Raw genomic sequence first — 25,211 nt, 5'->3', positions numbered from 1 at the left:
GAGGCAACTGAACTGAGGTCAAAGGAGGGGTCTTTCCGAAAAGGTCAAAGTTTATTAAAAGCAATGACATTACATAGTCCTACAACTAAAACAAACTTTAGAGAAGTAAATGTATACTAATTGTATTCTGTCCATCGTGTTCTGAGTATCTGTTGGGCGGAAGTATCACATAGGCTACACACACACACACACACACACACACACACACACACACACACACACACACATCCATCTTGAAAAGCATGGGGGGGTAGTTCAGCAAAAACCAAAGGTAGGGATTTCCCCATCTGTCCCTGTGCTCCAGTCAAATGGGTTGTGCCTGCGGTCACAGAATTGTACATGCAGTGAACCATACACACACAAATTCAAGGCTGACTAGGTGTGAGAATCGGTGACATTGACAGATTGACCAAAACTGATGTACTTTTTGGCATGAGATGCATTGAAGTCAATGGATTATTTTTTTCATGCTAACGTGAGATAGGACATAAAAAGCGTGTCCGTTGGCATTCCTGAGGCTCGTCATGCAGTGCATGAGAGTTAAATACCTTAGGGAGTGAGCTTAAAGGGGCAGACCCTACAGAGGGTCAGCAGGGCAGGTCTGTGGGACAGATTGTACCACGAACCACCCTCACATACCCTACCTCTGAGTGTGTGTGTGTGTGTTATGTATGTGTTATGTATATGTATTTGTTTATGTGCGTGTGTGTGTCTATATGTCTCTTTCTCTTCCCCTTCTCATATGGGATATGGTAAAACGCTGGACTGCACTTAGTTTCAATAACACTCAGTCTCACGCAGCTCAATACACACACTCACAGAATGCTCTTGGCCTTGCCATACACACCTGTGACCCAGCATGTGTGTGTGTATGTGTGTGTGTGTGTGTGTGTGTGTGTGTGTGTGTGTGTGTGTCTCTGTATATCTATTCTCTCATGAACTTAGAAATAACTCATCATTTCACCTAAGTGGCATTAGTCATACAAACACATGCACTTGCACACAGTGTGCATAATCTGAGAGATCAATGCACAGCAGTTCATTTATCTCTTTTAGAAGTTAAGCGCTGTGCTATCCTAAAAAACATCTATTTCTTAAGAGTCCTGTATGGATTTTAAATATGTTTTGCATACTTTGCATACTTTGATCCTGTTCTCATTATCACAAATTCATGATGATGAGAATCATTCTTTCTCTTGTTATCACATATTCTTTGTCTAGTTTGCATATAATGCCTCATACATTTTCTCGTAATTTTTGTTAATTTTTGTGTGAGCACAGTAATTATTTGTATGCGTAGTCACGAATGTGCAAGTGCATAATAGTATATATGCTATGCATTCAGGTGCGTAAAAACACTTGTGTGGGTCTAGGCTTCTGAGTAAAAGTGTATAATGCACGTGTGCATTTGTGCAGGTGGATTGGTGTGTCAAGGGAATATGTAGTGCAGTGTTGTTGTGTGAGCATACACATGTGCCCATGCATTTAGTGTGTGGGTTTGTGTGTCTGTGTGTGTGTGTGTGTGTGTGGTGAGGGAGGTATACTTAGGTGGGTAGTTTTGTGGGGGCGTCCCAACACTCTGCACATATGACCTCCCATGAGACTTTGCATGTGTGTGTGCGTATGTGTGTGTGCGTGTGTGTGTGTGCGCGCGTGTGTGTGTATGTGTCCACGCACGTGTGCACGCCCGTTTTTGTATCAGGACAGGGGAATTACTGGGAACACAATCATAAGAGAATCATTTTCTGTGTGTCTGTGTGAAATGCAAGTGTTTTTGCCCTTTCCCACTTTCATGTTTGAAGCAGAGATCGCTCCCCTTGAAACGTGCAAATACATTATAAAACAATCTTAGTGTGTGTGTGTGTGTGAAACATTGTAAGCGTGAGTGTGTGAGTGTAGAGTGTGTGTGTAAAGTCTTACACATAAAGCCTGAATAGGTTCTTACGACATGAATCATAAAGACCTTCCATGTAAGATCTACCTTAATCTTTAGCCAACGTAACAATCTCCCTTAAGGTGAACCATAAAAAGGGGCTTGACGGAGCTGACAGACTAAATAGTATTAATGTTGGCATCTGTGTTTAATTTGGTGTCTGATGATTTCACCTCTACTGACCTACATACAAAGAAGACACACCTGACAGATACAGCTTCTCACATAGACAGATGTGCTCGCAGGCACACAAAACTTACTCTCTCACACACACACACACACACACACACACATACACACACGCACGCACACACACGCACACGCACACACACACACACACACACACACACACACACACACACACACACACACAAACATACACAGCCCAACCTTGAGCTTCCTTTTGGAGAGAAGATTTGATTAAGTCCTGTTCTGTTTGTGGCCTTGGGGCCGAGAGTTCGGACTCTTTTAGCAACACAGTTCTTCCGGTGCTTCTTTCAGTTAAACAAACCTGCCTGCATCTGCTCAGATGTGTGTGTGTACTACTGTGTATGTGTGTGTGTCATGGGTGTGTGTATATGTATGGGGTGGTGTTATGCTGTTGTTGGGTAGAAAAATCTACCCCCTGTGTCCCATCGCCTTGACTGGTGGGTTGGATAGGTAAAATCGAATTTAATTGGTTGTGGGTTAAGTCTCTTTCTCCCCCTCTACTACACACACGTTAGAATACACACACACACAGAAACACAGAAACACACGCACACACACACACACACACACACACACACACACACACATACATGAGTGAAACACACAAGCAGCTTGTCAACTCATTTGGTCTCTGATGTTAAATATTTGGTTATTGGTTGACATACTTGTCAAAAGCATGTGTGTTTGTGCATGTGTGGGTGTATGTTCATGTGTGTTTGTGTGAGTGTGTTCATGTGTGTTTGTGCGTGTGTGGGTGTATGTTCATGTGTGTTTGTGTGAGTGTGCTCATGTGTGTTTGTGCGTGTGTGTGTGTGTGTGTTCATGTGTGTTTGTGTGAGTGTGTGTGTGTGTGATCATATGTGTGTTTGTGTGAGTGAGTGTGTGTGTGTGTGTGTTCATGTGTGTTTGTGTTTGTGTGTGTTTGTGCACTTGTTCCAGTTTGGCCTGAAGATGTGCACATTTACAGTAAGGCTTTGTTTTACTATTGGAATGCCACTACTACTTCCATGGTGTCCATCAGTTCTCTATGACTTGTGTTTGCATATGTTATATGTGTACACTACTGTGATACAATAACCACCACTGTCTTGTGTGTCAATTGTGTGTATGTGTGTGTGTGTGTGTGTGTGTGTGTGTGTGTGTGTGTGTGTGTGTGTGTGTGTGTGTGTGTGTGTGTGTGTGTGTGTGTGTGTGTGTGTGTGTGTGTGAGTCTGTTTGTTGTTTTATAGGTTAGAGGTCTCATCTATGTTTGTTTGTGCTATATAGCATATGTACATGTATTTATTTTCATTGGATCATAACGTGAGTGTTTGACAACACTATGATATATGACAGACAGATATATGAAAAGTGAGATTGAAAGTTCTCATCTCTCGCACTGAACAGAAAGCGTTGCACAACAATGAAATTCTGTCCCACCTCACACAACAAGAGAAAGTCTCATGTCTGTGTTTCTGAGAGCCAGTGACCGAGAGTTTGAGTAAGAGTGTGTGTTGTGATTCCGGTGGTACACATCTGGGAAGCTGTGTGAGTGTGCATGTGATGTGGATTACATGTGCATACTGTACTGTGCTACTGTACTGAGGAATGTTGGGCCTGGCCCCTCGCATTCACACTTATTTCCAACTTATTTGATTCAACCAGTTTCCACTGGCCTTCATTGTCTCTCATTCTTCTGGGTGGGGACTATAACTAATGCATATGCACATCAGAGAGATAGAGATATGGCAATGTGTCTGAGAAACCTGTGTGTGTGTGGGTGTGTGTCTGAGTTTTTCAATTTGTAAGCATTATTTATAAATTTCTCTTTCAGATTGTATAATGTTTTCCCTCAAAACCTGTCCTCTCTTTCAAAAAGCACCTGCCCGCGTGCACATTTGCTATGTTTCCTGCTCAAACCTGTTTGTCTGCTCTCAGATATACTGTTGTTTTGCACAAATGTCCTGTGCTTCTGTTCGAGTCCTTCTCCTCGCACTCAGGATGCTTCTGTGCGCGCTCACAGATTTCTGCTCTCTGCTTCTCTCCAATCACATGCAAGGGCAAGGTAAGTGCATGTAGGTGAGTGGCATGTAGGCCATCTAATAATTTCATCTAGCATGAATGAAATCATTGGATGGGCTTTTTACAGCCCAAGCATTTGATTTATTCATTGCTGTCAGGATGCAAAGAGAGTTTAAAGAAATATAACAAGAAATGCTTCTAAAATAAATAGCTTCCCCTTTAACTTTGTGTAAGGTGTTTATGAAACTGTAGAATTAACTAAGTAAAGATGTAAATTAATTAAGTAAAGATCTATCTAAATTTGATACAGTCTGTTGTGGAAGGCATTCAGCTACTTTCAGGTCCCTTAGTTAGGCAGGCATATTTTGAGGATATTCAGTTATGCTTTACCACAAGTTACTACACCACATCGTGGCAGCATTTGGAGATTGGTATCATGGCTGGATGTACCATATAAGCATTGACTTTCTCCATGGAAATGGAAGTTATTATTAGAGCATCTAAAAGGCTGCAGGACAGCACCCAGTTACCTCCCAGCTGAGCTTATAGGATGACATGACAACACCGACAGCAACTGCTCCATATACCAGGAGGCTATGAGCCAAGTTAAAATACGGTCTGAATCAGGCAAGGATGAAAGTGAAACCTAGCAAAAGTAGAAGTGTTTCTATCAGTAATGGAAAACTGGTGGAAGAGGTTTTCTATTGACAGGGAGGTGATTCTTTCTATAGTAGAAAAACCTCTGTGAAGTGCATAGTCAGGTGGTACAATTCCACATTGAGTGACCAAGGACAGGTTTCAAAACTTAGAGAATTCAGTGTTGAGGCTATAAATACTATTCATAAGACCTTCTTGTCTGGTGAACTGAAATTGTGGTGCTTGCAGTTTGGGCTTCTGCCATGTGTAAGATGGCCTTTGACTGTTTATGAAGTTGTTATTTCAGAGGTGGAGAAATGTGAGGAAGTCGTGAACAAGGCAGTTAGGAAATGATGTGTGGGGCACAGCAGTTGGAACGTACTGAAGAAGGCAGTGGTCAACATCATACCTGGCATTCTATTTGTTGGGGAATTTTGATAGGATCGCTTCACAACAGTGAGAGAGAGAGAGCAGAAATTTGTGAGCAGAAGTTTCAGGAGGAGTGCAAGGAGAAGGACTCAAACTGAAGCACAGGAAATGTGTGCAAGAAAGTATAGCTGCGTGCAGACAAATGGGTCTGGGTAGAAGCAGACTACATTTGCATGCGACCATGTGCTATTTGAGGGAAAACATTACAAAATCTGAAATAAATAAATAATGCTCTCAAATTTAAAGACCATGCTCTTGATTAAAGATTGAAACTCCATAGTGTCTGACTGATTGTCAATAAACCCTTGGCAGAGACTGGCTGTCACCTTACCAGGTGTCCGTCCTTGGCCTAACCGTAAGTCTAACCATTTCCAGTTAACCTTACCCAGTCACATCTGTGCTGAAGTTTCAGTTAGAGGTTTGTGCATTGTCGTGAATGCTCTTCAGACCTATCATTAATGAGTCAGCAGAGTGCCACTCTCCACCCTGTGCGTGTGTGTGTGTGTGTGTGTGTGTGTGTGTGTGTGTATGTGTGTGTGTGTGTGTGTGTGTGTGTGTGTGTGTGTGTGTGTGTGTGTATGTGTGTGTGTGTGTGTTTGTGTTTGTGTGTGTGTGTTTGTGTGTGCGTGTGTGTGTGTTGCTGAGTAATGGTTAAGGTCTCCAGGGATTTGTTCAGTCAGAACAGAAGACCATCAGCTGTCAGGTGCAGTGGGGTGTATGAGTGTGTGTTTCGAGCTATGTACCTCTAAAGGTAGATTTTGTTTATTGTGACTTTAACTGATTGATTGAAAAAAAATTATACAATGTATAATCTATTGCGTATTTTAAATCCGACATAATGTACGGGATGTTTAGAACCTACCCAGAGTGGACTATCAGAAAAGCTAATGAAGCCTTTTAATGTCTGTTTGGCAACAGTGTTACACAGGGCTGAACATCACCATGGCTGCAATATCTGGGTGACTTTGGGAAAAAAAACATTACCATACACTGATTTACCATACCAAATATGTTTTGTAGTTGAAAAGTATGAGTTATTTAAAGATGCATAAGGACTGGCATGCTTCACAAATAGGAATATATTTCAAACCAACTTATATGTTGGTCATAATTCAGAAAGTGCTCTTGGAAAACAAAAAATAAGCAATAATGCAATCTACATGTCCAAATAAATTATGACAATATTATATGTTTACCCTTATGTTTACACTTCATATCAATAGTTCAATGTATGGTAAAGCAAATTATTCAGTTGTAAGCATTAACACCTATATTAGACTATTATATAGTCCAACAAATGACAGATGTATGGGTACATTTGTAAGTGTTCATCTTTTAGTGTTTATCTTTTATGATAAGCATCAATTCAGCGATACAAATGATGGACTCCATCACCTAATCGCTGGTTGCATAAACTCAGTCCGAAAGTGCGCTCATGGTCTCTATGAGGGATAGTGAGCGTGTGGGAGTGAGAGAGGGAGTGTGATGGATGGTGGCTCATTCTCAGGCACAACAAATGAAACGTTTTAGAGAAAACTGTAAACATCGAATGTTTTATTGTTAATATCATTAGCCTAAGTATACATGAATAAATTACACTCGACCCTCGCACATATGTGAAAGAGAGAGGGAGATCTGCCATACCGTGTTCATCTGGATTAGTGCTCCCATCTACACTTTTGCGCCCTTTCATGTATTTTGTTATGCACTACAGACAATAACAAACTTTTCCCTCAACATTTGTTAGTAGGTTGCGTGCTAAATCTATTTAAAAGAAGTACCCTCTTTTCTTATAAATAACAAACATACGCACCACTTTCCGTTTATGCGCGTGGGCTGTATGACACTTGCTATAGGGCTTCCCCCTAGTGTTTACGGGACGCTCATGCTCCACTGTGGCAGGTGCTTGTTTGAAAAGTTTTTAGCGTGAGTTCCGGTGACGCCCCGCCCATCCTCAGAAAGTTATTTAGTCAGAGAGAATGATAGACAGGGTGATTGATAAAGAGAGACACTGTAGGCTTAATGAGAAAATATATAGAGTCTTGAGAGCGAAATAGAGTGGGAGCAAACGAAATATATCGAAACGGGGAGAGGGTTTTGTAGGTGATTGATTCCAAAACTCCAGCGGTTTATAGTTTCAGAGGTAAGAAATATGCCGCGCATTAGAATTGCGGTCCTTTTGATCGGGATTAACCAAAATTATTGATGGGTAATGGTTTTGTTGCTGAATATAACCTCGGCGGTAGCCTACAAAAGTCGCGAAGCCTTCGTGAGAGCCGAAATTACATTTTGGTGACTTGTTGCTTTACGGCTTTGCAATTATTTTGTTAAATTCGATGGGTGCTGTGACCGCATGAGTGTATGTCTGTGAACTGAAGTCCTTACTATGTGTCAGATGAACATAGATGGGGAGCGCATGTCGTCCGGTAACGGAAAACTCCGCCAGTGGTTGATCGACCAGGTGGATACTGGCAAATACCCGGGACTGGTGTGGGAGAATGATGAAAAGAGCATCTTCCGCATCCCCTGGAAACACGCGGGCAAGCAGGACTACAACCGTGATGAAGATGCTGCGCTCTTTAAGGTAGAAGAGAGAGAAAAACATTAATAAAGACGCTGAGTTTGAAGGTTTACAATTCCTGACGTGTCCTTTTTTACGGTTCGGGTACCACAGGGCTGGGCTCTTTTCAAGGGCAAGTTCAGGGAAGGCATTGACAAACCGGACCCACCCACGTGGAAGACGCGCCTCCGTTGCGCGCTCAATAAGAGCACCGACTTCGAGGAGATCGTAGGGCGCAGCCAGTTAGACATCTCCGATCCATATAAAGTTTACCGGATCATACCAGAGGACGCGAAGAAAGGCAAGTAGCCTGCCATTTTTGCTTTGTTTTCTCATTGATGTACAACGAAAGTTGTTGTTGTATTTTTTTTCTATTTTTGTATTATTCTAAAATGATGGTGACGAGATTATGCACAAGAAAATGTCACTTACATCGGACCTCTATACCTCTCTAACGCTCTCAGGCTCCAGACCTCTAGCAGAAGCAGCCGGTCACTTGGCATCTCCACATTATCCACTCCACTCCGCATATACCCCCCCTCAGAATCAGGTGAACTAAGCCTTACAAAAACACCAACTGTCATGTGTACGCATACACTCACAGATGCACAGCCATCGCTGTGTAAATGTTCAATAGTGATTGTGATTCTGATCTGCTGTAGGTGTGTAACTACTTGCCTACCCCGGAGTATGCTTGGAGGGGCTATCAGTGTGATGAGCCTTCCCATCCAGATTACAGCAATACCCCCTACAGCCCAACACATGTGGCCTGGGAAAATGGTGAGTGTCAGTGCCTGTTTGTTCGACTAGATTTTGCACGTCCTGTGTATTGGGTGTGCCTTATGGTATACTGTGGGTGCAAGTATTTTTGTACTGTATCCAAGGATAATCTGTTTGTATTGGCCAAGGTGTGTGTATACATGTTTTAAATTCTGACTCATGTTTGAATAATGTACACTCACAATATATAGCATTGTGAAGGCTTGGCTGTACTTTGTGTTATGTCTTATAAATGTGCTGTACTGTAAATGTGTGTGTGTGTGTGTGTGTGTGTGTGTGTGTGTGTGTAGGTTACCAATTCAGTGGGTCATTCTTCAGCTGCAGTCCATCTGAGGTTCCGCCCTCACCCTTTGGCTTTCCCCAACCTGGCTTCAGAACAGCAGAGGGTATATCAGGTAAACACACACACACACACACACACACACACACACACACACACACACACACACACACACACACACACACACACACACACACACACTATGAACACAGTTGGAGGCTTCCGTGTGTTACTAATCTGTGTGATCGCGTGTGTTGCAGACCAGCGGCTGGTGGTGTGTGTGTTCTACGGCGGGACTCTGGTTTCAGAAGTGACTGTGCTGAGACCCGAGGGGTGTATCCTAACGCCACTGTCAAACGGACATGCCTTCCAGCCAACCGTCGGCCCAGAGGTGGTGCCTCTCCCACAAAAGGCGGGACTTGAAAGTGGTGTCCACCTATGGGTGGGGGCTGCTGGGCTGTATGCCCGCTCTATCGGTTCCGGCAAAGTCTTCTGGGAAGGGGGCCACGCGCCTTACACAGACAAGCCCAACAAACTCGAGAGGGATCAGACCAGCAAACTAATGGACTCGCATACCTTACTCACAGGTAGACACACACACTCACACACACACAGGCAGACACACACACACACTCATACACACACACACAGGCAGACACACACACACAATTTACTGAAGACCCTAGTAGAATTCAGTTACACTGTGACTCATAGCCATGTGGTCTTTTCCCTGACAAGTGTTTCTGCTCACTGATTCTCATTAGGCTCATTTGCATAACCATGTGAGTGGACTTTCCACAAGAATGAGGGAGTAAGAAGAAGAGAGAAGATAGGGGGAAGGGAAAGAGGGGAAGTTGTGACAAGAATAACCATAAGCACCCATTTCTCACCCTCTTCGGCTGTTTCTCCTCACCTGTTTTCTCACATCATTGTAGCTATTATATCTATCAGATCACTAGAGCTGGTGTCTGTGTTTGTGTTTGGAGAGTGCTTTGCTTCTCTTCTACCTTCTGTTCTTCGTGGCTTAGGAGTGTGTGAGTGTGGTGTACACATGAAGGAAGCTAGAGAATAAGTCATGAATCACTAATGTAAGGAAACAGCCAGGCAGCACAGCCATTAAAAACAAACCATAATATTATATGTTCTCTCTCCCTCTCTCTTAGAGCTGCAGGGTTTCCCGTTGCATTCTCATCCGCTGCCTCGTCTGCAAGTTCTCTTGTCCTTTGGAGATGATATCGATGCTGAAATACCGAAGAGGACCCTCACAGTGCAGGTACGACACATACACGCACACACACATACTCGTCCGACTCCAATCAATTCTATTCTCTCGCTTGTATGCTATGGGACTATGTGATGTGATCAAACTTTGTGGATGTGTGTGTGTGTGTGTGTTTCAGGTGGAGCCTCTGTTTGCCAGACAGCTTATTTTCCTTAGTCAGTCCGGTGGAAACTACATCAGGAGCCATGACTTCCACACACACACACAAGCTCACAGCCTCTCACACACAGAAAATGAGCCCTCGCCACCCAACTCACAGGACTATGCCAGGGTCATCACACATCTGCATGGCAATGCCTTCTCAGAGTGACTGCCCTGTGTGTGAGTGTCTGTGTGTCTGTGTGTGTGTGTGTGTTCAAAATGAAGTTTGAATGTGGCCTATCTTAGTCGGTCGTGTATTGAGATTTACAGCTTTGTGTGTGTGAGAGAGACAGAATGAGTGAAAGAGGAACAACTACATGTATGTATGTGGGGGAAAAGTCAAAAAGTACCACAACACAAAGTGGTGCTGTTCGGTTTGAACTCCTGAAACCTGGAAGAAAATAAGCACTGAATATCCTTGGCAATAAATCAATGGTGTGTGTGTGATTTATGGAGAGGCAAGGCCTGTGGATCTATCAACCTAAAGAATGTCAGTGTTTCTCTGTATTATAAACGACATGTTTATTTCGAAGCCGTGTAAGCTGTCTATAAACAACAGTGGCAACCAGATGCCGTCATATGTGAATACGCTGAATATATGTATGTCAACAAAGACCTTTTTTTATCTACATGAGTCCAAAAACATGCCCAAAACATTAATAAGACAGGCAACCCAAAGCAATGCTGCCTTCCAAGTTGGCCTTAAAAAGTATCTCTGCATCTCCATTACAGACTTGTGTATGTTGTGACTATATAGTTTTGCATGTATCATATAACTGAATTGAAATTATACTTGACTTGAACCTCTGCAGCTCCATTACAGACTTTTGTATGTTGTGTCTGTATATTTTTGAATGTATCATATAACTGAATTGAAATTATACTTGACTTGAATTGACTTGCTCTGTGTAGGCTGCGTGCTTATTTGTACTGTATCAAACAAGTGGCTGTACATGTATGTGTTTGTGAACGTGCACTTATTGACTAGAGTGTGGCGAGTGTGGTTAGATGTTTTGTGAGCAGGAAGTTTGGTTCAAAGACTGCTGGAGGAACATGTACAGACAGACACACACACATACACCACACTCACACACACACACACACACACACACAAACACACAGATATATGACATCATCGGGGAAGGAAAACTCCAGTGACAACTAATGTGTCATTCGTCCCACACAAACACACGAGTTACTGTAATTAAGTTACGGTAATCATCAGAAAGATCATTTGATGGCACTTTATTGTGACAAACAGGATGACATTTAAAGGACAGTGTAGGTACGTTTACGTGTGTGTGAGTGAGTGGTTAATCACTGAGAAGCGCATGATTAGCATTTTCTCTGTATTAGCGCAGGTGTGCGTGTATACGGCACAGGTGCAAAAGGACACACATGAGCGTCTGTAGTGTGTGTGTGTGTGCATGTGTGTTTGTGCCTCTGTGTGTGTGTGTGTGTTCATCTCTTCACAGGATGAGTAGAGGCCAGCTGGAAACAGCTGAGCTGCAGATGCATACTGCTTTTGAACTTGTTCAACAACTCCTCCAGCAGTCTGAAAGACAGAGAGAGAGAGAGAGAGAGAGAGAGGGAGGAACGACAGTAGAGAGAAAGTGTGTGAGAGAGCGACCTCTAAATTCGTGTCTATTTAGGGAATGAATGGCTTACATCTGTGATCTTGTTTTGCTCAGGGTGAGACCAAATACATGTTAAGAACTTCTCAAACTCTAATACAACTCCAAAAGAACTTCCAAAAACATTCACTCCATCTACAGAGGAGGTCAGAGGGAGAGCAAGTCTTCTCAAGCGTGTCTGTGTGTTTGTGCGTGGGCACGCATCTGTACATATGCAATTGCTTACTTTTTGTCAGCTCCACTGTGCAGTTGTGGGAGAGACTCCAGTGCCTGTTTAAAGCTGCCACTAAAATAAAAAAAAGAAATTAAAAAAATTCACACCCATATGTGCGGATCTGCGGCTTCACACACAGACTTTCATTGGTTATGCATTCAAACACAGACTAACTATCGAGACAGAGTTTTTACAAACTGGGGTGCTTGTGTATGATCTGTTGAAACGTACCAACTCTCAGATGTTAAGTAGACAGATATGGCATCACTCAAGGAACAAATCTCCAACCGCGCCTACATCATGACACAAAAAAACAGAAATGAAAGGGGGGAAAAATAATACTTAACAACATGCACTTATTTTAGGACTGTATGTGGGTGAGGGGTGTGTGTGGTTTTGGGTTTGCTGATATGTATGTGGGTTGAGCAGGCGTATGAATGTATGTGAGTGTGTGTGTGTGTGTGTGTGTGTACCTGAAGTGCTCCATTTTTGCTAAAGGACGACACACACTGCATGAGACGGCTCATCTCCTCAGCTACTGCTTCAATAATGCGAGACAGAACACGAGGGACTAGGTCTTTAGAGATGGAGAATACCTGAGAGAGAGAGGGGGGGGGGGGGTAGCTTATCTCAATACATGCATTCTTCCAATGAACTCAGTTGATACAACTCTCCCTAACACTCTTCAAGCATCAACTGTGAACTCAAATCATACTGGTGCTTCATAGAGAAAACAATGAACAGGAACTCACCATACTCAACTAACATTCAGTAATATACTGCATCGCTAACCTGTTCATAAACTCTACATCTAAACATAACAAACAGTAATCTAGCTCTGCTTGTATTCTCTACTGATATTCTACTGAAACCCACTGCTTGGAGTCAAAGGATGAATGTTTCAGTTCAAGCATAAGGAACTGATGCAAAGTTTGGTTTCTGACCTCTGCGTGAACAGTAATGATGTTCACCAGGGCCTCCTTCAGATAACTCCTCACACCTAAAGGAAAGTAGATGAGAGAAAGGTGGAAATGAGTGAGATCCGACACACACAGACACAGATAGACAGAAACACACACACACACACACTTCACACCTGAGGAATGACAAACTACAGAACTGGGAGACCGTCCCCACCCTCAAATGTGTAAAGAGAGGACAGAAAGAGTACTTGGATGTGAATGTGCAGGAGAGAGAAAGAGGCAACGCAACACACACACACGCACACACACACACACACACACACACACACACACACACAGAAACAGACACAGACTCAGACACACACATACACACAGACACAGACACACACACACACACACACACACACACACACACACACACACACACACACACTCAGACTCAGACAAACAGAAAGACGGGGCTGAACCGTTGCAGAGATATCATACAGGAAAATGAGTCAGGTTGCAGAGATACACTGAAAAGTTAGTCACCCAAAGATACCATCTGATTAGCAGCCGTTTAATTAATGCATGATCCTACCAAATCCCTGACACATCATATAACACACACGCACACAACTGCACCATTGCAATAATGCTTACACACACACACACACACAAAAAATGATTTGCTGCATGGCAAAATTCTCCACAAATCTAGCAGGTAATACAGTCTACTGACGGTGTGTGTGTGTGTGTGTGTGTGTGTGTACCTGTTGGAGATAAGCAATCCTTCCAGTCAAAGTATCCCGCGTAGATTCCAGGTTCTAAGGATCCAACGATGGGATCGGCCTTCATTTCAATGTAGCTCTCAAACACACCACTATCCAGCTCCCGCACTGCTTCCATACTGACCTACACACACACACACACACACACACACACACACACACACACACACACACACACACACACACACACACAATCCATAAACTGGTGCATGTAATATATGTGGTGAACTATGCTCCCTGAGAGTCCCTTTCAGAGTCTGTGCGTGTGCTTGCGTGCGTATTCTTACATGCAAGATCTTGTCCGTGCCAGTGAAGCCGTGTGTGTCCAGGTGCTGAGCCAGGTTGAGGAAGGTGTGCTTCCCTAGGTAGTGGCAGTTACTGAGGATGATGAGTAACCTCTGTTCCTGTAACACACACACACACACACACACACACACACACACACACACACACACACACACACACGAAGACCCACACAGACCACTAAGAATGACACAAACACACACTTAGTCTTTATCCCCTGCGCCCAAAAGAAAAAAAAACAAGGAACCTACAGGTGTAGGTTTGAAGTCTTCATAGGTGTTGCTGAAGAGATCTGGAGAGCCCAAATCTGAAGAAATACTGACCAGACACAAACAGGAATGAATACCATATCATAAATACAAACACACAAGGCATCAGCATGAACTGATCACAAACACAATTAATGATAGGTGCATGCACACACGCACACGCACACACGACTCACTGGGATGTCTCTAAGTCTCCATCAGTCTTAGTGCTCAGCTCTTCCAAACAAGATATGAAGACCTGATAAACAACAAGAGGAGTTGTTACATGCACAGAAACAAACAAAAACACACACACTACACACAAAAGACATAAATACCACTATACCTTCATGATTCTCACAAACAGCTCAGATGCTTGGTCCTGAATGGCTTCCAGTTGTAAAATCTGAATGGAAAAGCACACACAGGCACAGGCACATACGTATTACTAGAATTCAGCTGTCATTCACTGTAGTCAAATAAATACATCAGATTATACTCCCAAAATTAATATCATTAATGTCATTTTCCACTTAAATAAATCACAGCCAATCTCAATCTGTCAAGATCAGTAAATCTCAATCTTAAGTGACTGTAAGAGAAAGAATTTGTGTGTGATTGTATGAGAGAGACAGAGACTTGAGTGTGTCTGTTGAAAGGGGTTGGTTTGCACAGTGTGTGTGTGTGGCTTACATTGACTTCAGAAGGCTTGCAATCCAGTGGCTCCTTCAGTGACTGAAGCATCTGGACCATGCACTGTTCAAACTGGGCAGGCTACAACACACACACACACACACACACACACGCACACGCACACGCACACGCACACGCACACGCACACGCACACGCACACGCACACGTACATGACACAGATGATAGAGCAAGACTAATGCAAATCCACATGTTCTCAACCGACTATTCATACGAAACAAGGCCTACACACTCAGATCATGATGATAAAATGAACAGCAACATTCAAGCATCATTAGAGCTGCTCAAGGCAACGGTTTACCAGGGATGTGAGTCCTTCATTGTCCACGATCCAGTCTTCTTTCTCAGCCAACCTCTTCACATCTGAACACACACACACACACACACACACACACACACACACTCCTTTATATACGGTAACAGGAACATAACAGGTTACATAAAACCTCTCACAGATATATAAACCCTTCGCATCAATTTCCCCCACATTCATGCTGTCACAGAAAGCGATCCAAACTGCATGAGTTTCTGTATATTAGTGTGCAAGTGAATGAATGTAAGTATTGTATGCGTGTACTTGAGAGAGAGAGAGAGAGAGAGAGGGTGTGTGAGTGTGTATAGGTGTGTGTACCTTCTGCTGTGTGCTGTAGTGTAGTCAGTAGGCAGTGCACTCTTAGCTCCAGCAGCAGGTCCTGGATAACCTGCAGCAGATCGTTTGGAATCTCCAACGCAGAGAGGGCTTCATGACACAGCCTTCATGAGAGAGAAAGAGAGGGAGAGGGAGACAGAGAGAGAGAGAGAGAGAGAGAGAGAGAGAGAGAGAGAGAGAGAGAATGATGGAGAGAAGGGGAGAGAGACATAAAAAAAATAAAACAACAATCAAACCTTGACAGGACACATGGTAGATGAGAAAATGATTAGTAATAATACCACACACACACACACACACACACACACACACACACACACACACACACACACACACACACACACACACACACACACACACACACACACACACACACACACACACACACACTCTCTTTCTCTCACACACACAAGCAGGTACCTGATGGTGTGTATGGCTTGCGTCAGGTGGGTGCCTATGAGGGGAGGGGTGTTGTCCCAGCCTCCATACAGACGCAGCTGAGCCTCAGGCAGAGAGGTGGGCAGCAGGCAGCCTCTCAGCAGCAGCACCAGCCTCGTGACCACCTCCTCTATCATACGCTACACACACACACACACACACACACACACACACACACACACACACACACACACACACACACACACACACACACACACACACACACACACACACACACAATAACGCACAGACAGACACATGATACACACACACACACACACACACACACACACAGATACTCATTAAACAAACAAGCAGCCATATACACAACCATGAATGTCACTCACTTACAATAGCGTATGAGCCAAGCACCCTGGGGGGGTCATTATGCTCCTTATTTTTTCTGAAAGCTATGTAGTCTCTGGAGTATATTTGTACATGAGCAACTTGGATCTGCTAGCTTTAGGATTTTACAGATTTACCATGTCAAGATCATGTCAAATCAACCAGGGGTGCGTGTGTGCGTGTTTGTGTGCGTGTGTGCATGTGTGTGTCACCTTAAAGTCACTTTGTCTCTGACGGGCATTCTTCTTGGATTTCTCCACCTGGCCAGACTTTTCACCTGTCTGTAACGTGTGCAAACCGTCCACTTAGAACTACAAATCACCTTTAAACTACAAACAAACTTATACATAACTGGAACATTACACATAACTATACAGCTTGGAGTATACCATAAGTGATAGGGATATTACTCCTGTATGTGAGAGAGAGAGAGAGAGAGAGAGAGAGAGAGAGAGAGTACATACTTCACTAAACAGGCTGCCATTGACGTAGGAGATCCAGAGCTTCCAGAAGTTAGGCAGCTGGCTGATGACCACATCTGTAAGTCGCTCCACAAACTGCAGCTGCCGAGGACCCCCACCAGGCCATGCTAAATAACACATATATAACATCCTTATAACTGGTGTCTCTTTGTAAGTTTGCAACTGGGTTCTAATAATACGGTCGTGGTGTTATATCAAGATCGTGATGCAGTTGTGGAAGCACTTCATTAGACCTAAAGCATTTCACCAGATGTGTTTTCATTGGTCAGGTGGGTTTGGTTATTGTTAGTAAGCCTAATGTAAAGGCTGAAGCGTTCCGCCAATGTTGCAGTCAAAGGTTACGGTTAAGGTTATGTTCAGATTGCAACTTCACTCACAGTCGTCTCTGGGTGTCTGGAAGCCGCTGCCTCGCCTTAGGTTGAGTCGGCTGACAACAGTGCGCGCCTCCCCTTGAGTGAGAGTAACGGAGGAGGGAAAAGTGAACGAATGACAATCGAGAACGGTTTCAGATCACAGCTCTGCCCCTGAAACTATACTATTGCTTTCAAAATCAGCTTTAAGGTCATGAGATTCAGACAGTGAACAACGCATACTGGAACTTCACACAAGTCAAACTGACAACCCCTTCTAAAGAACACTACAGGTACTTGTGACACTAAAAACGATCCTGACAAACATGAGAACATGAACTGCAAATGGCCAATGTACTGCCATGACTAAAGGCTAGCCTTGCCTAGTTATTTCAAGGACAGCAGAGAGGACACAAAGGTGCTTGGTTGCACAGTCTTAGCACTAGGTGGAGCTGTAGGAGCTTGGATTGGGTGCATTTATGTCAGCAGTGGAGGATGAGTGTGTGTGGACATAACGGCATTAACCACCGGGAGAGAGAGTGTGAATCTGTCTGTGTGTGTGTGTGTATGTGTCTGTGTGTGTCTGTGTGTGTCTCTCTGTGTGTGTGTGTGTGTGTGTGTGTGTGGGCGTGCGTGTGCGCATGTGCCTGTGCGTGTGTGCGCGTGCGCGTGTGTGAGTCTCACCCTGCTGGTCTCTGGTGTTCTGCATGAGCTGCAGGATCCACTGGTGTTGAGCTGAGATACACTGCCATGCAGGGTCTCCACTCGCATGCAGGTCAGACAGATATCTAAAAAAAGAGAAGGGAAGAGTGAGATATAGAAGACAGAAGAGAGGGAACAAATTGAGGAGAGAGGAGGAGACAGTAAATGAGGTGCAGGTATTTTACAGCTTTTCATTTACCAAACGTACACTGTACTTCATTGGCTAAGATGCTTAACAGAAGGTGATTTACTGGACACTACAGCACAAAGTAAGTACAATTAGTTGTTTCAGCAATGATTTATTCCAATCAAATTAAAACCAATTTGTGAGAGATAATGTGTGTAATGTAATGTAATCAGTTTCACATGTGTTTAAACACACAGCATTTTCCTGTCAGTTTACAAAATGTATTTAGGCCCATTACAAAACAGACACAATTTTACCAACTCATTTCAATGAAATTATTTTTGGTTACATTACAGGACTAATTTGTGTAATTCCAATGTAACATGGTTTAGTAAATTTGACAATCCATACTTTCCCATTTTTTTCAAAAGTACATTCAACAGTTCTACTGCAAGTCCAGTACAGCACCACTGAGGGCTGCCTCCAGTCAGTCAGTCTACAGCACCACTGAGCGCTGCCTCCAGTCAGTCTACAGCTGTACACCCACCTAATGTAGCGTTTCTGGTCATGCAGAGTGGATGGCGTCTCCAGTAGTTTACCCAGCAGCAGACTCCTTAAAGCACCAATCCGTGTCTCCACCTCAGCGTACACTTCACATACAAACACATACATTACCCTTTAACAGCACTATAACAGCACACCGCGGTGCATTACGAAGGGTGTCACATACATTACCCTTTAACAGCACTATGACAGTACACCGCGGTGCATTACCAAGGGTGTCACATAATTAAAAGAACATATGACTAAAAACCCACAGAGCCAAAGCAAGTTAAAGTGTACAACAGGTGTGCATTGTTGATTTACCTTTCTTGAACACTGGAACTTCTGTGTTTCCAAAAAGAGACTTGGCTTTTTCATAGTCATTGATGACCACATCATACTCTCCCTTCGTGTATACACACACACACACGTACACACACACACACACACACACACACACACACACACACACACACACACACACACACACACACACAAACACCATGATTTATTAAGAGAGAGTAAATTGTGCATTTCACTCTGCATGTCCTGTAAATATTGAATGCAAGTACATACAAGTGCACCGATACCTTATGGATGTTGCGCTCAATGTTGAGTGGCAGATTGAAGAGGAACTTGAAACGCTGAAGGACATTAAGGGCATTTCGGGTGGAGTCGGCTCTATCTTTCCGGCCCAAGACCTCCTTGAACAAGGTATCTGCTGTGTCACTTGCCTCTACACAGAGAAAGAGAGCGAGTTAAAAAGGGGGGAAATAAATAAGGCACCAACAACTGGAACTATAGTTAGTGCACGATTGCTAAAGAAGTAGATTCCGTACCAAAAGTTTGAATATTATCGATCCAGAATGTTTTTTCGTGCCGATAGTGTATGTAGTATAGTTTATTCCCAATCCGTAGCATTAGGGAACATATTTGTCAGTGGAGAGGGTCAAAAGAATGGTTGCCTCGCCTGTTATGGTGAATCCTAGCGCAGCACTCAGCCGACGCGGGGGCAATAGGCCACTGCTGCCCACGGGCACCTCCCAGGGCTTTGACTGGGAATCGAACCCAGGTCGACTGCATTATTTGCTAACCACTGCAGCGCCGACACATTTGAACAATAGGGGGCGCGAACTACTGACACAGATCCATTGGAATAGCTGTACTCTTATCGCCACAGAATGCCCTACCAATAGTCACTTCAAATAAATAATGTATCTAATATCACACACCAAATAGCTGAAAGACAGCAGTACGTGTCTGTGTAAGACTGTGTGTGTGTGTGTGTGTGTGTGTGTGTGTGTGTGTGTGTGTGTGTGTGTGTGTGTGTGTGTGTGTGTGTGTGTGTGTGTGTGTGTGTGTGTGTGTTTGTGTGTGTGTTTTACGGTTGAGGATGTTTTCCAGCCTCTGGGTCATGGAGCCCTCCACTTTCTCCGTCCCATCAGACTCCAGCTTCTGATGAATTGCTGATGATGGACAAAAAGAAAACATAATCACAACCTGCAAAACACAGGTATGCGTGTGTGCCTGTCTGTCTGAAATCTGACAGTATGATCATTTTACAAAGGTGTTCATGTACCTAATGTACAATTGTGAATGAAAGTATGTATAGCATTGGTGCACTTCTGTGATGCTGTGTAAACTGCATGTGTTTGTGTGTTTGTGTGTGTGTGTGTGTGTTTGTGTGTGTGTGTGTGTGTGTGTGTCTGTGTGTGTGTATGTGTGTGAGTCTGTGTGTGTGTGTGTGTGTGTGTGTGTGTGTGTGTGTGTGTGTGTGTGTGTGTGTGTGTGTGTGTGTGTGTGTGTGTGTGTGTGTGTCTGTGCGTGAGTGTGTCTGTATTTGCATACCAGATAGGGCATCCTGTGCTTCAAAAAAGGTGCTGAGGCCTCCTTTAACATAGGCCAGACTGCCCTCATTCTTCTGAGTGGCCTGCCTCTTCAGGGTACCTGCTGCTGTACGCAGCTGGTCAAAACTAGAGAGAGAGAGAGAGAGGTACACATTCAATAATAACATTATAAATGACATTTAATTTCACACCATATATTAAACATTTTTTGTTCTGATCTAAAAGCTTTTTATGTTCTCACTGAAATCTCTGCACTAGATAGAATGTGATGGAATATGGGGGTACAGCTCTTAGCAAGGAGACTACTACAATATTATTATATATCTTAATAATATTTATCACAAAAAAAGATCTAGCAGGAATGATTAAATGTGTTGATGTCTGTGTTGATGATTAATTCATAATTTGGAGAAAGTCGAGACCTGGTGGAGGAGTGGTTCTCGATCAGGTAGCAGGTGGCAGAGAAGTTTTCACTGGTGAAATCTCCACTCATGCCAGGGAACATGCCTTCAATATCCTTCTGAGGGACTTTCCCTCTGGATCAAACACAAGCAGTCACACACACAATTACAAACAGTACAACCACAGAGACATATTCCTTATAAGTGTGGTGTAAATGTTCTGTATGTGGAATCCGTGTCTTTTTGGTGTGTGTGTGTGTGTGTGTGTGAATGTGTGTGTGTGTGTGTGTGTGTGTGTGTGTGTGCGTGTATGTGTGTGTGTGTTTGTGTGAGTATATTTGTGTAAGTGTGATGTGTGTTGAGAATGTTCTGTGTGTTGAGTTTGTGTGTTCCATACTTGTCTATGTCTATGCCCAGTGGGTTGGCTGGGCGTAGGGAGAGGGGGGAGATGCCTTTATTACGGTCTGTCCGCATGTCATAATAATTCATCTCGTCCACCCACACTGCAGACTGGTCCAGGATACCTACAATACACACACACACACACACACACACACACACACAACATAAGTTTAGGAGGTCAAACCATACAGAAATATTCTACATGAAGGGAGAGAAACACATTCACAGAGAGGGAATGAGAGAGAACGGAGTGACAGAGAGAGAGACAGAGAGAAAGAGAGAGAAGAAAAAAAATACGACTCTGGCTATACAAGCATTAAGCTGACTGTGAAAGTGTTGTGTGAGTGTGTGTATCTGTGAGTGTGCACGTACCGATCTTGTCCGGCTTGAGCACCTTGAAGCTGACGGTGGATGTGCCGGGACCTCCACTCTTTGTGCTAACGATGATCTGGCCCTTGTCATCTTTGGCTGGACCCACGCGGCACACTATCTTACTGGCTGACATCCACTCGGCTGTCAGCAAACAGTTATGGCCACAGATGGACAGACCTGATGGAGGGGACAAAGACAGTGTCTCATTCAACTCACAAACTTCCTATTGACGTGATAACTCTGAAATGCTATACCGTACGTGAAAGAGACAGGTGTGGTTAGTACAGCCTGTCCATGTTAATATCTAGAAGGATACATTTGTGCGTGACTATGCAGGGTTCTGTTCATAATTCTGGCATTACTGAGATTTGTTTGTTTGTGTGTGTGTGTGTGTGTGTGTGTGTGTGTGTGTGTGTGTGTGTGTGTGTGTGTGTGTGTGTGTGTGTGTGTGTGTGTGTGTGTGTGTGTGTGTGTGTGCGTGCGTGCTTGCGTTACCGATGAGGTCCGCATGTCCAGTCCCCAGGTTCTCCCCTCTGATGGTCACTTTGGTCCAGGATGCCCCCTCATTGGGGGAGATCCCCGTCACTAGGGGTGGCTGTCTCACCCGCGACATTGCCTCTCTGAGACAGAGAGGGAGATTCATCAGAAAACAAAACATTCATATTCATATTCATTCACCCCGGTAGCATGTACAATTGCGTCCGTGGATAACGAGCCACGCTGACTTCATTCTTTTGCTCCTCAACTATTGGCCTTGACAAAGGAGTGACCTGCAGCACTGTAAACATCAAGTTCAAAACCCAAAGAGAACACAAAATGCACACTTCCATGTTTAAGTCCAAAGAATAAATGTCCAAAATAAGTGACATTACATCAACAGCCACCAAAACCTGTGTGGTGTGATAGTCCACAAAAGTGGTTTTAGGGTGTGTCAATGGTACCAATACCTCACAGTAAGTCAGGTGACTGAAGTGGCCCTGTATTGTCAGAGTACTGCCTTTGTGACAAAGCTGTTTGCTTTTATGATGGCTCCGGTTAAAGATACACAGCTGTGCATGCATGAAAGCACACACATAAATATATACGCACACACACACACACACACACACACACACACACACACACACACACACACACACACACACACACACACACACACACACACACACACACACACACACACACACACAGGTCCTGGGGTTGGGCTGATGCCATATTTGGGACTGCACTCTTTCAAGGTTTAAACTCTTAGACTGTGACTACACCCAGGTGTATTGATATGCCAAAATCATTACAAATGAAGTGAGGAACAGAGAAAGACAGACACAGAGAAAAAGAGAGTGAGAGAGGATAGAGGGAAAGGCAGAAAGAGGGATTCTGATAAGAATAGAGGAAAGATAGACAGAGGAGGAAGGAAGAGGGAGAGAGAGAGAGAGTGACACAGAGTGGGAAAAAAGGTTCCCAAAGTTTATAAGTCTGTGAGCTTTCACACAGGGGTGCCTCAAGGCTGAATGAAAGCCTAAAGAGCCTTAATCTGCTTGCAGGCACACACACACACACATGCACACACACACACGCACAGAGACGCACACGCACACACACACACAGAGAGACACACACACGCATACATGCATGCATGCACACACACACACCAGACACACAGATTAAATGAATAACAGAATGAGAAGTGAAAGCTCTTAAGAGGCGAGACGCTTTTATTTGCACTCAACAAAAGAGAGCACAGGTTTAATCTGAACACACACACAGACACACACACACAGACACACACACAAAATGTACATAGCGTAGCCTATATATCACCCACACAAGTCTGCAAACATTAGACACACATAGACACATGACATACACATTCACACAAGGGCATGAAGACATGCATGCACCATCTTCACTGAAACGTAAAATCAAACGCTATTACCACATGGTGAGTCTTAACAGGGGTAGACTATGCTTTAATAGTGGCGGCGCGACAGTGGCGGCCTCCAAATATAACCAACACAGACACGTACGCAGGCACAGGCACACACACACACTCACACGCACGCGCACACACACACGCACACACACAGGCAAATAAGGTAAAGTATTCTGGATAAAATCCAAATATTGTTTGGGATCATTAGCCTATAACGACACAAACACTTGGGATACAGGCTGCCCATTAACACTTGGGATACAGGCTGCCCATAGCATGTGGTAACTGACAAGGACCGACTACACCAACTTACATATAGTGAAAGAGGATACCTTCTAGGCTAGTCCATGTCTATCTGTTACGGTTATAACAAAACTAAAAATTTGTAACACAAATGGAAACACATACATATCCCTCGTTACATTGTGTAATAATGTAACGTTTTAACTCACCGTCTATGTATAAAATGACACTGATATTCTGTATACCATACCGTTAATGCTTACCCTACTTTTAAAAGACAAACAGCTCATCAGTCTGGAACTAGTCATTCTCATTCACTGTGTTACACTGTACTTATCAATGCAGATACCACGCAAGAGAGGCAACCAGGGGCGTTGCTAGTTTAATTCTGGGAGTCAAATGTACCTTTTACAGAAACTGTAAGCTTAAAGCTGGCATGCAGGGCCCGTGGTCTGTCTGTCTCAGATGAACATTTCCCCATTCATTAGGCCATACTACACTTTTCTGTTAGATCACACTGACACGGGACATGGACATTGCCAAGTGAGGTGGGACATGGACATTGCCAAGTGAGGTTACGCATTGAATACCTTGACGAGGTTTTTAGAGACCGAAATTACATATTATGTGAAACATCGTACTGTTTGACGACCAGACAACGTCAGCCTTTGTTTGGTAAATGAAGTTTAAAGTAAAGACTGTCTGGAGATCTGTTCTGAACTGTGAGTTGAGTCTAAACGGTCCTCGTCGTTTAATTTCCTTTTCCTTTATCCTGCCCTTGCCCAAATAGTCAGCAACAGGACGTTTTCCTCCACCTCCTCTAGCCTCGCCTGCGCCTCGTTGGCTTCACCGTATTTCTTATTGAAAAAGCTTATTATATCCATAGCCTTCAAGTCTTACCTTAGTGAATTAGCTAGCTAGGTATCAAGCTACCACCAGATGCCAACTATGATATGCCCTACTCGAATGACACACAGATGATCCAAAACGTACTTGCGTTTTTGATCAAGGTTATCATATTATTTTTGACGGCTTTGATGCATGATCGGAACAGGAGATAAATATATCCAGGGATATGTTTGTATTCGTATTTCAATAATCCGGGGCTATTCATAAAATACTACACTACAAGGCCTTCCTCTTCATATTCCAACAGCTTTACGCCCACATCTTCACCCAGCACCACGTATTTCTCCTTCAAATGAATCATCTTCTACTGTATTCTGATTACCTTCTGAGTGTTATGAGAATTAAGCGACACACGAAAATGCTGGAACATTTTGACTTGTTGACGTTGTTTCCAACCAAACCGGAAACGCTCA

At 43.6% G+C, this 25,211-nt stretch overlaps 2 protein-coding genes across 4 annotated transcripts in view; one reads left to right on the top strand and one right to left on the bottom strand.

The window, feature by feature from the left end:
- Positions 1-6,741: 6,741 nt before the first annotated feature.
- Positions 6,742-11,150, top strand: LOC105910681 (interferon regulatory factor 4-like). Of its 2 annotated transcripts, XM_031575279.2 has the most exons (9): positions 6,746-7,352; positions 7,605-7,793; positions 7,884-8,070; positions 8,234-8,319; positions 8,432-8,549; positions 8,840-8,944; positions 9,090-9,416; positions 9,993-10,102; positions 10,230-11,150. In XM_031575279.2, the coding sequence occupies exons 2-9, from the start codon at positions 7,605-7,607 to the stop codon at positions 10,419-10,421; spliced, it is 1,314 nt and encodes a 437-aa protein (XP_031431139.1). In that variant the 5' UTR covers positions 6,746-7,352; the 3' UTR covers positions 10,422-11,150. The 2 variants fall into 2 exon arrangements, with proteins under 2 accessions (XP_031431140.2, XP_031431139.1); XM_031575280.2 differs by lacking the exons at positions 9,993-10,102; positions 10,230-11,150 and adding an exon at positions 9,594-9,975 and having other exon boundaries at positions 6,742-7,352.
- A 331-nt stretch (positions 11,151-11,481) lies between these two features.
- exoc2 (exocyst complex component 2) overlaps positions 11,482-25,211 on the bottom strand; it is a 14,559-nt gene continuing 829 nt past the window's right edge. For both annotated transcript variants that reach the window (XM_031575277.2, XM_031575276.2), the window contains exons 2-28: positions 22,209-22,333; positions 21,714-21,890; positions 21,337-21,463; positions 20,961-21,074; positions 20,540-20,664; positions 20,077-20,157; positions 19,282-19,427; positions 19,016-19,097; positions 18,696-18,798; positions 18,004-18,107; positions 17,347-17,418; positions 16,952-17,076; positions 16,700-16,768; positions 16,125-16,282; positions 15,687-15,808; positions 15,357-15,418; positions 15,038-15,118; positions 14,691-14,750; positions 14,542-14,603; positions 14,348-14,414; positions 14,081-14,197; positions 13,776-13,917; positions 13,045-13,100; positions 12,574-12,696; positions 12,332-12,393; positions 12,113-12,172; positions 11,482-11,807 (exon numbers count right to left, since the gene is read on the bottom strand). In XM_031575277.2, coding sequence (XP_031431137.1) covers positions 11,714-11,807; positions 12,113-12,172; positions 12,332-12,393; positions 12,574-12,696; positions 13,045-13,100; positions 13,776-13,917; positions 14,081-14,197; positions 14,348-14,414; positions 14,542-14,603; positions 14,691-14,750; positions 15,038-15,118; positions 15,357-15,418; positions 15,687-15,808; positions 16,125-16,282; positions 16,700-16,768; positions 16,952-17,076; positions 17,347-17,418; positions 18,004-18,107; positions 18,696-18,798; positions 19,016-19,097; positions 19,282-19,427; positions 20,077-20,157; positions 20,540-20,664; positions 20,961-21,074; positions 21,337-21,463; positions 21,714-21,890; positions 22,209-22,326 — 2,709 coding nt within the window. In that variant the 5' untranslated portion in view covers positions 22,327-22,333 and the 3' untranslated portion in view covers positions 11,482-11,713. The remainder of the gene's footprint in view (positions 11,808-12,112; positions 12,173-12,331; positions 12,394-12,573; positions 12,697-13,044; positions 13,101-13,775; positions 13,918-14,080; positions 14,198-14,347; positions 14,415-14,541; positions 14,604-14,690; positions 14,751-15,037; positions 15,119-15,356; positions 15,419-15,686; positions 15,809-16,124; positions 16,283-16,699; positions 16,769-16,951; positions 17,077-17,346; positions 17,419-18,003; positions 18,108-18,695; positions 18,799-19,015; positions 19,098-19,281; positions 19,428-20,076; positions 20,158-20,539; positions 20,665-20,960; positions 21,075-21,336; positions 21,464-21,713; positions 21,891-22,208; positions 22,334-25,211) is intronic.

Source organism: Clupea harengus, chromosome 10 (genome assembly GCF_900700415.2).
Source record: "Clupea harengus chromosome 10, Ch_v2.0.2, whole genome shotgun sequence".
NCBI classification, from domain to species: domain Eukaryota; kingdom Metazoa; phylum Chordata; class Actinopteri; order Clupeiformes; family Clupeidae; genus Clupea; species Clupea harengus.
Note: the sequence above shows the minus strand (reverse complement) of the source record. Positions and strands in the feature narration are given on the sequence as shown.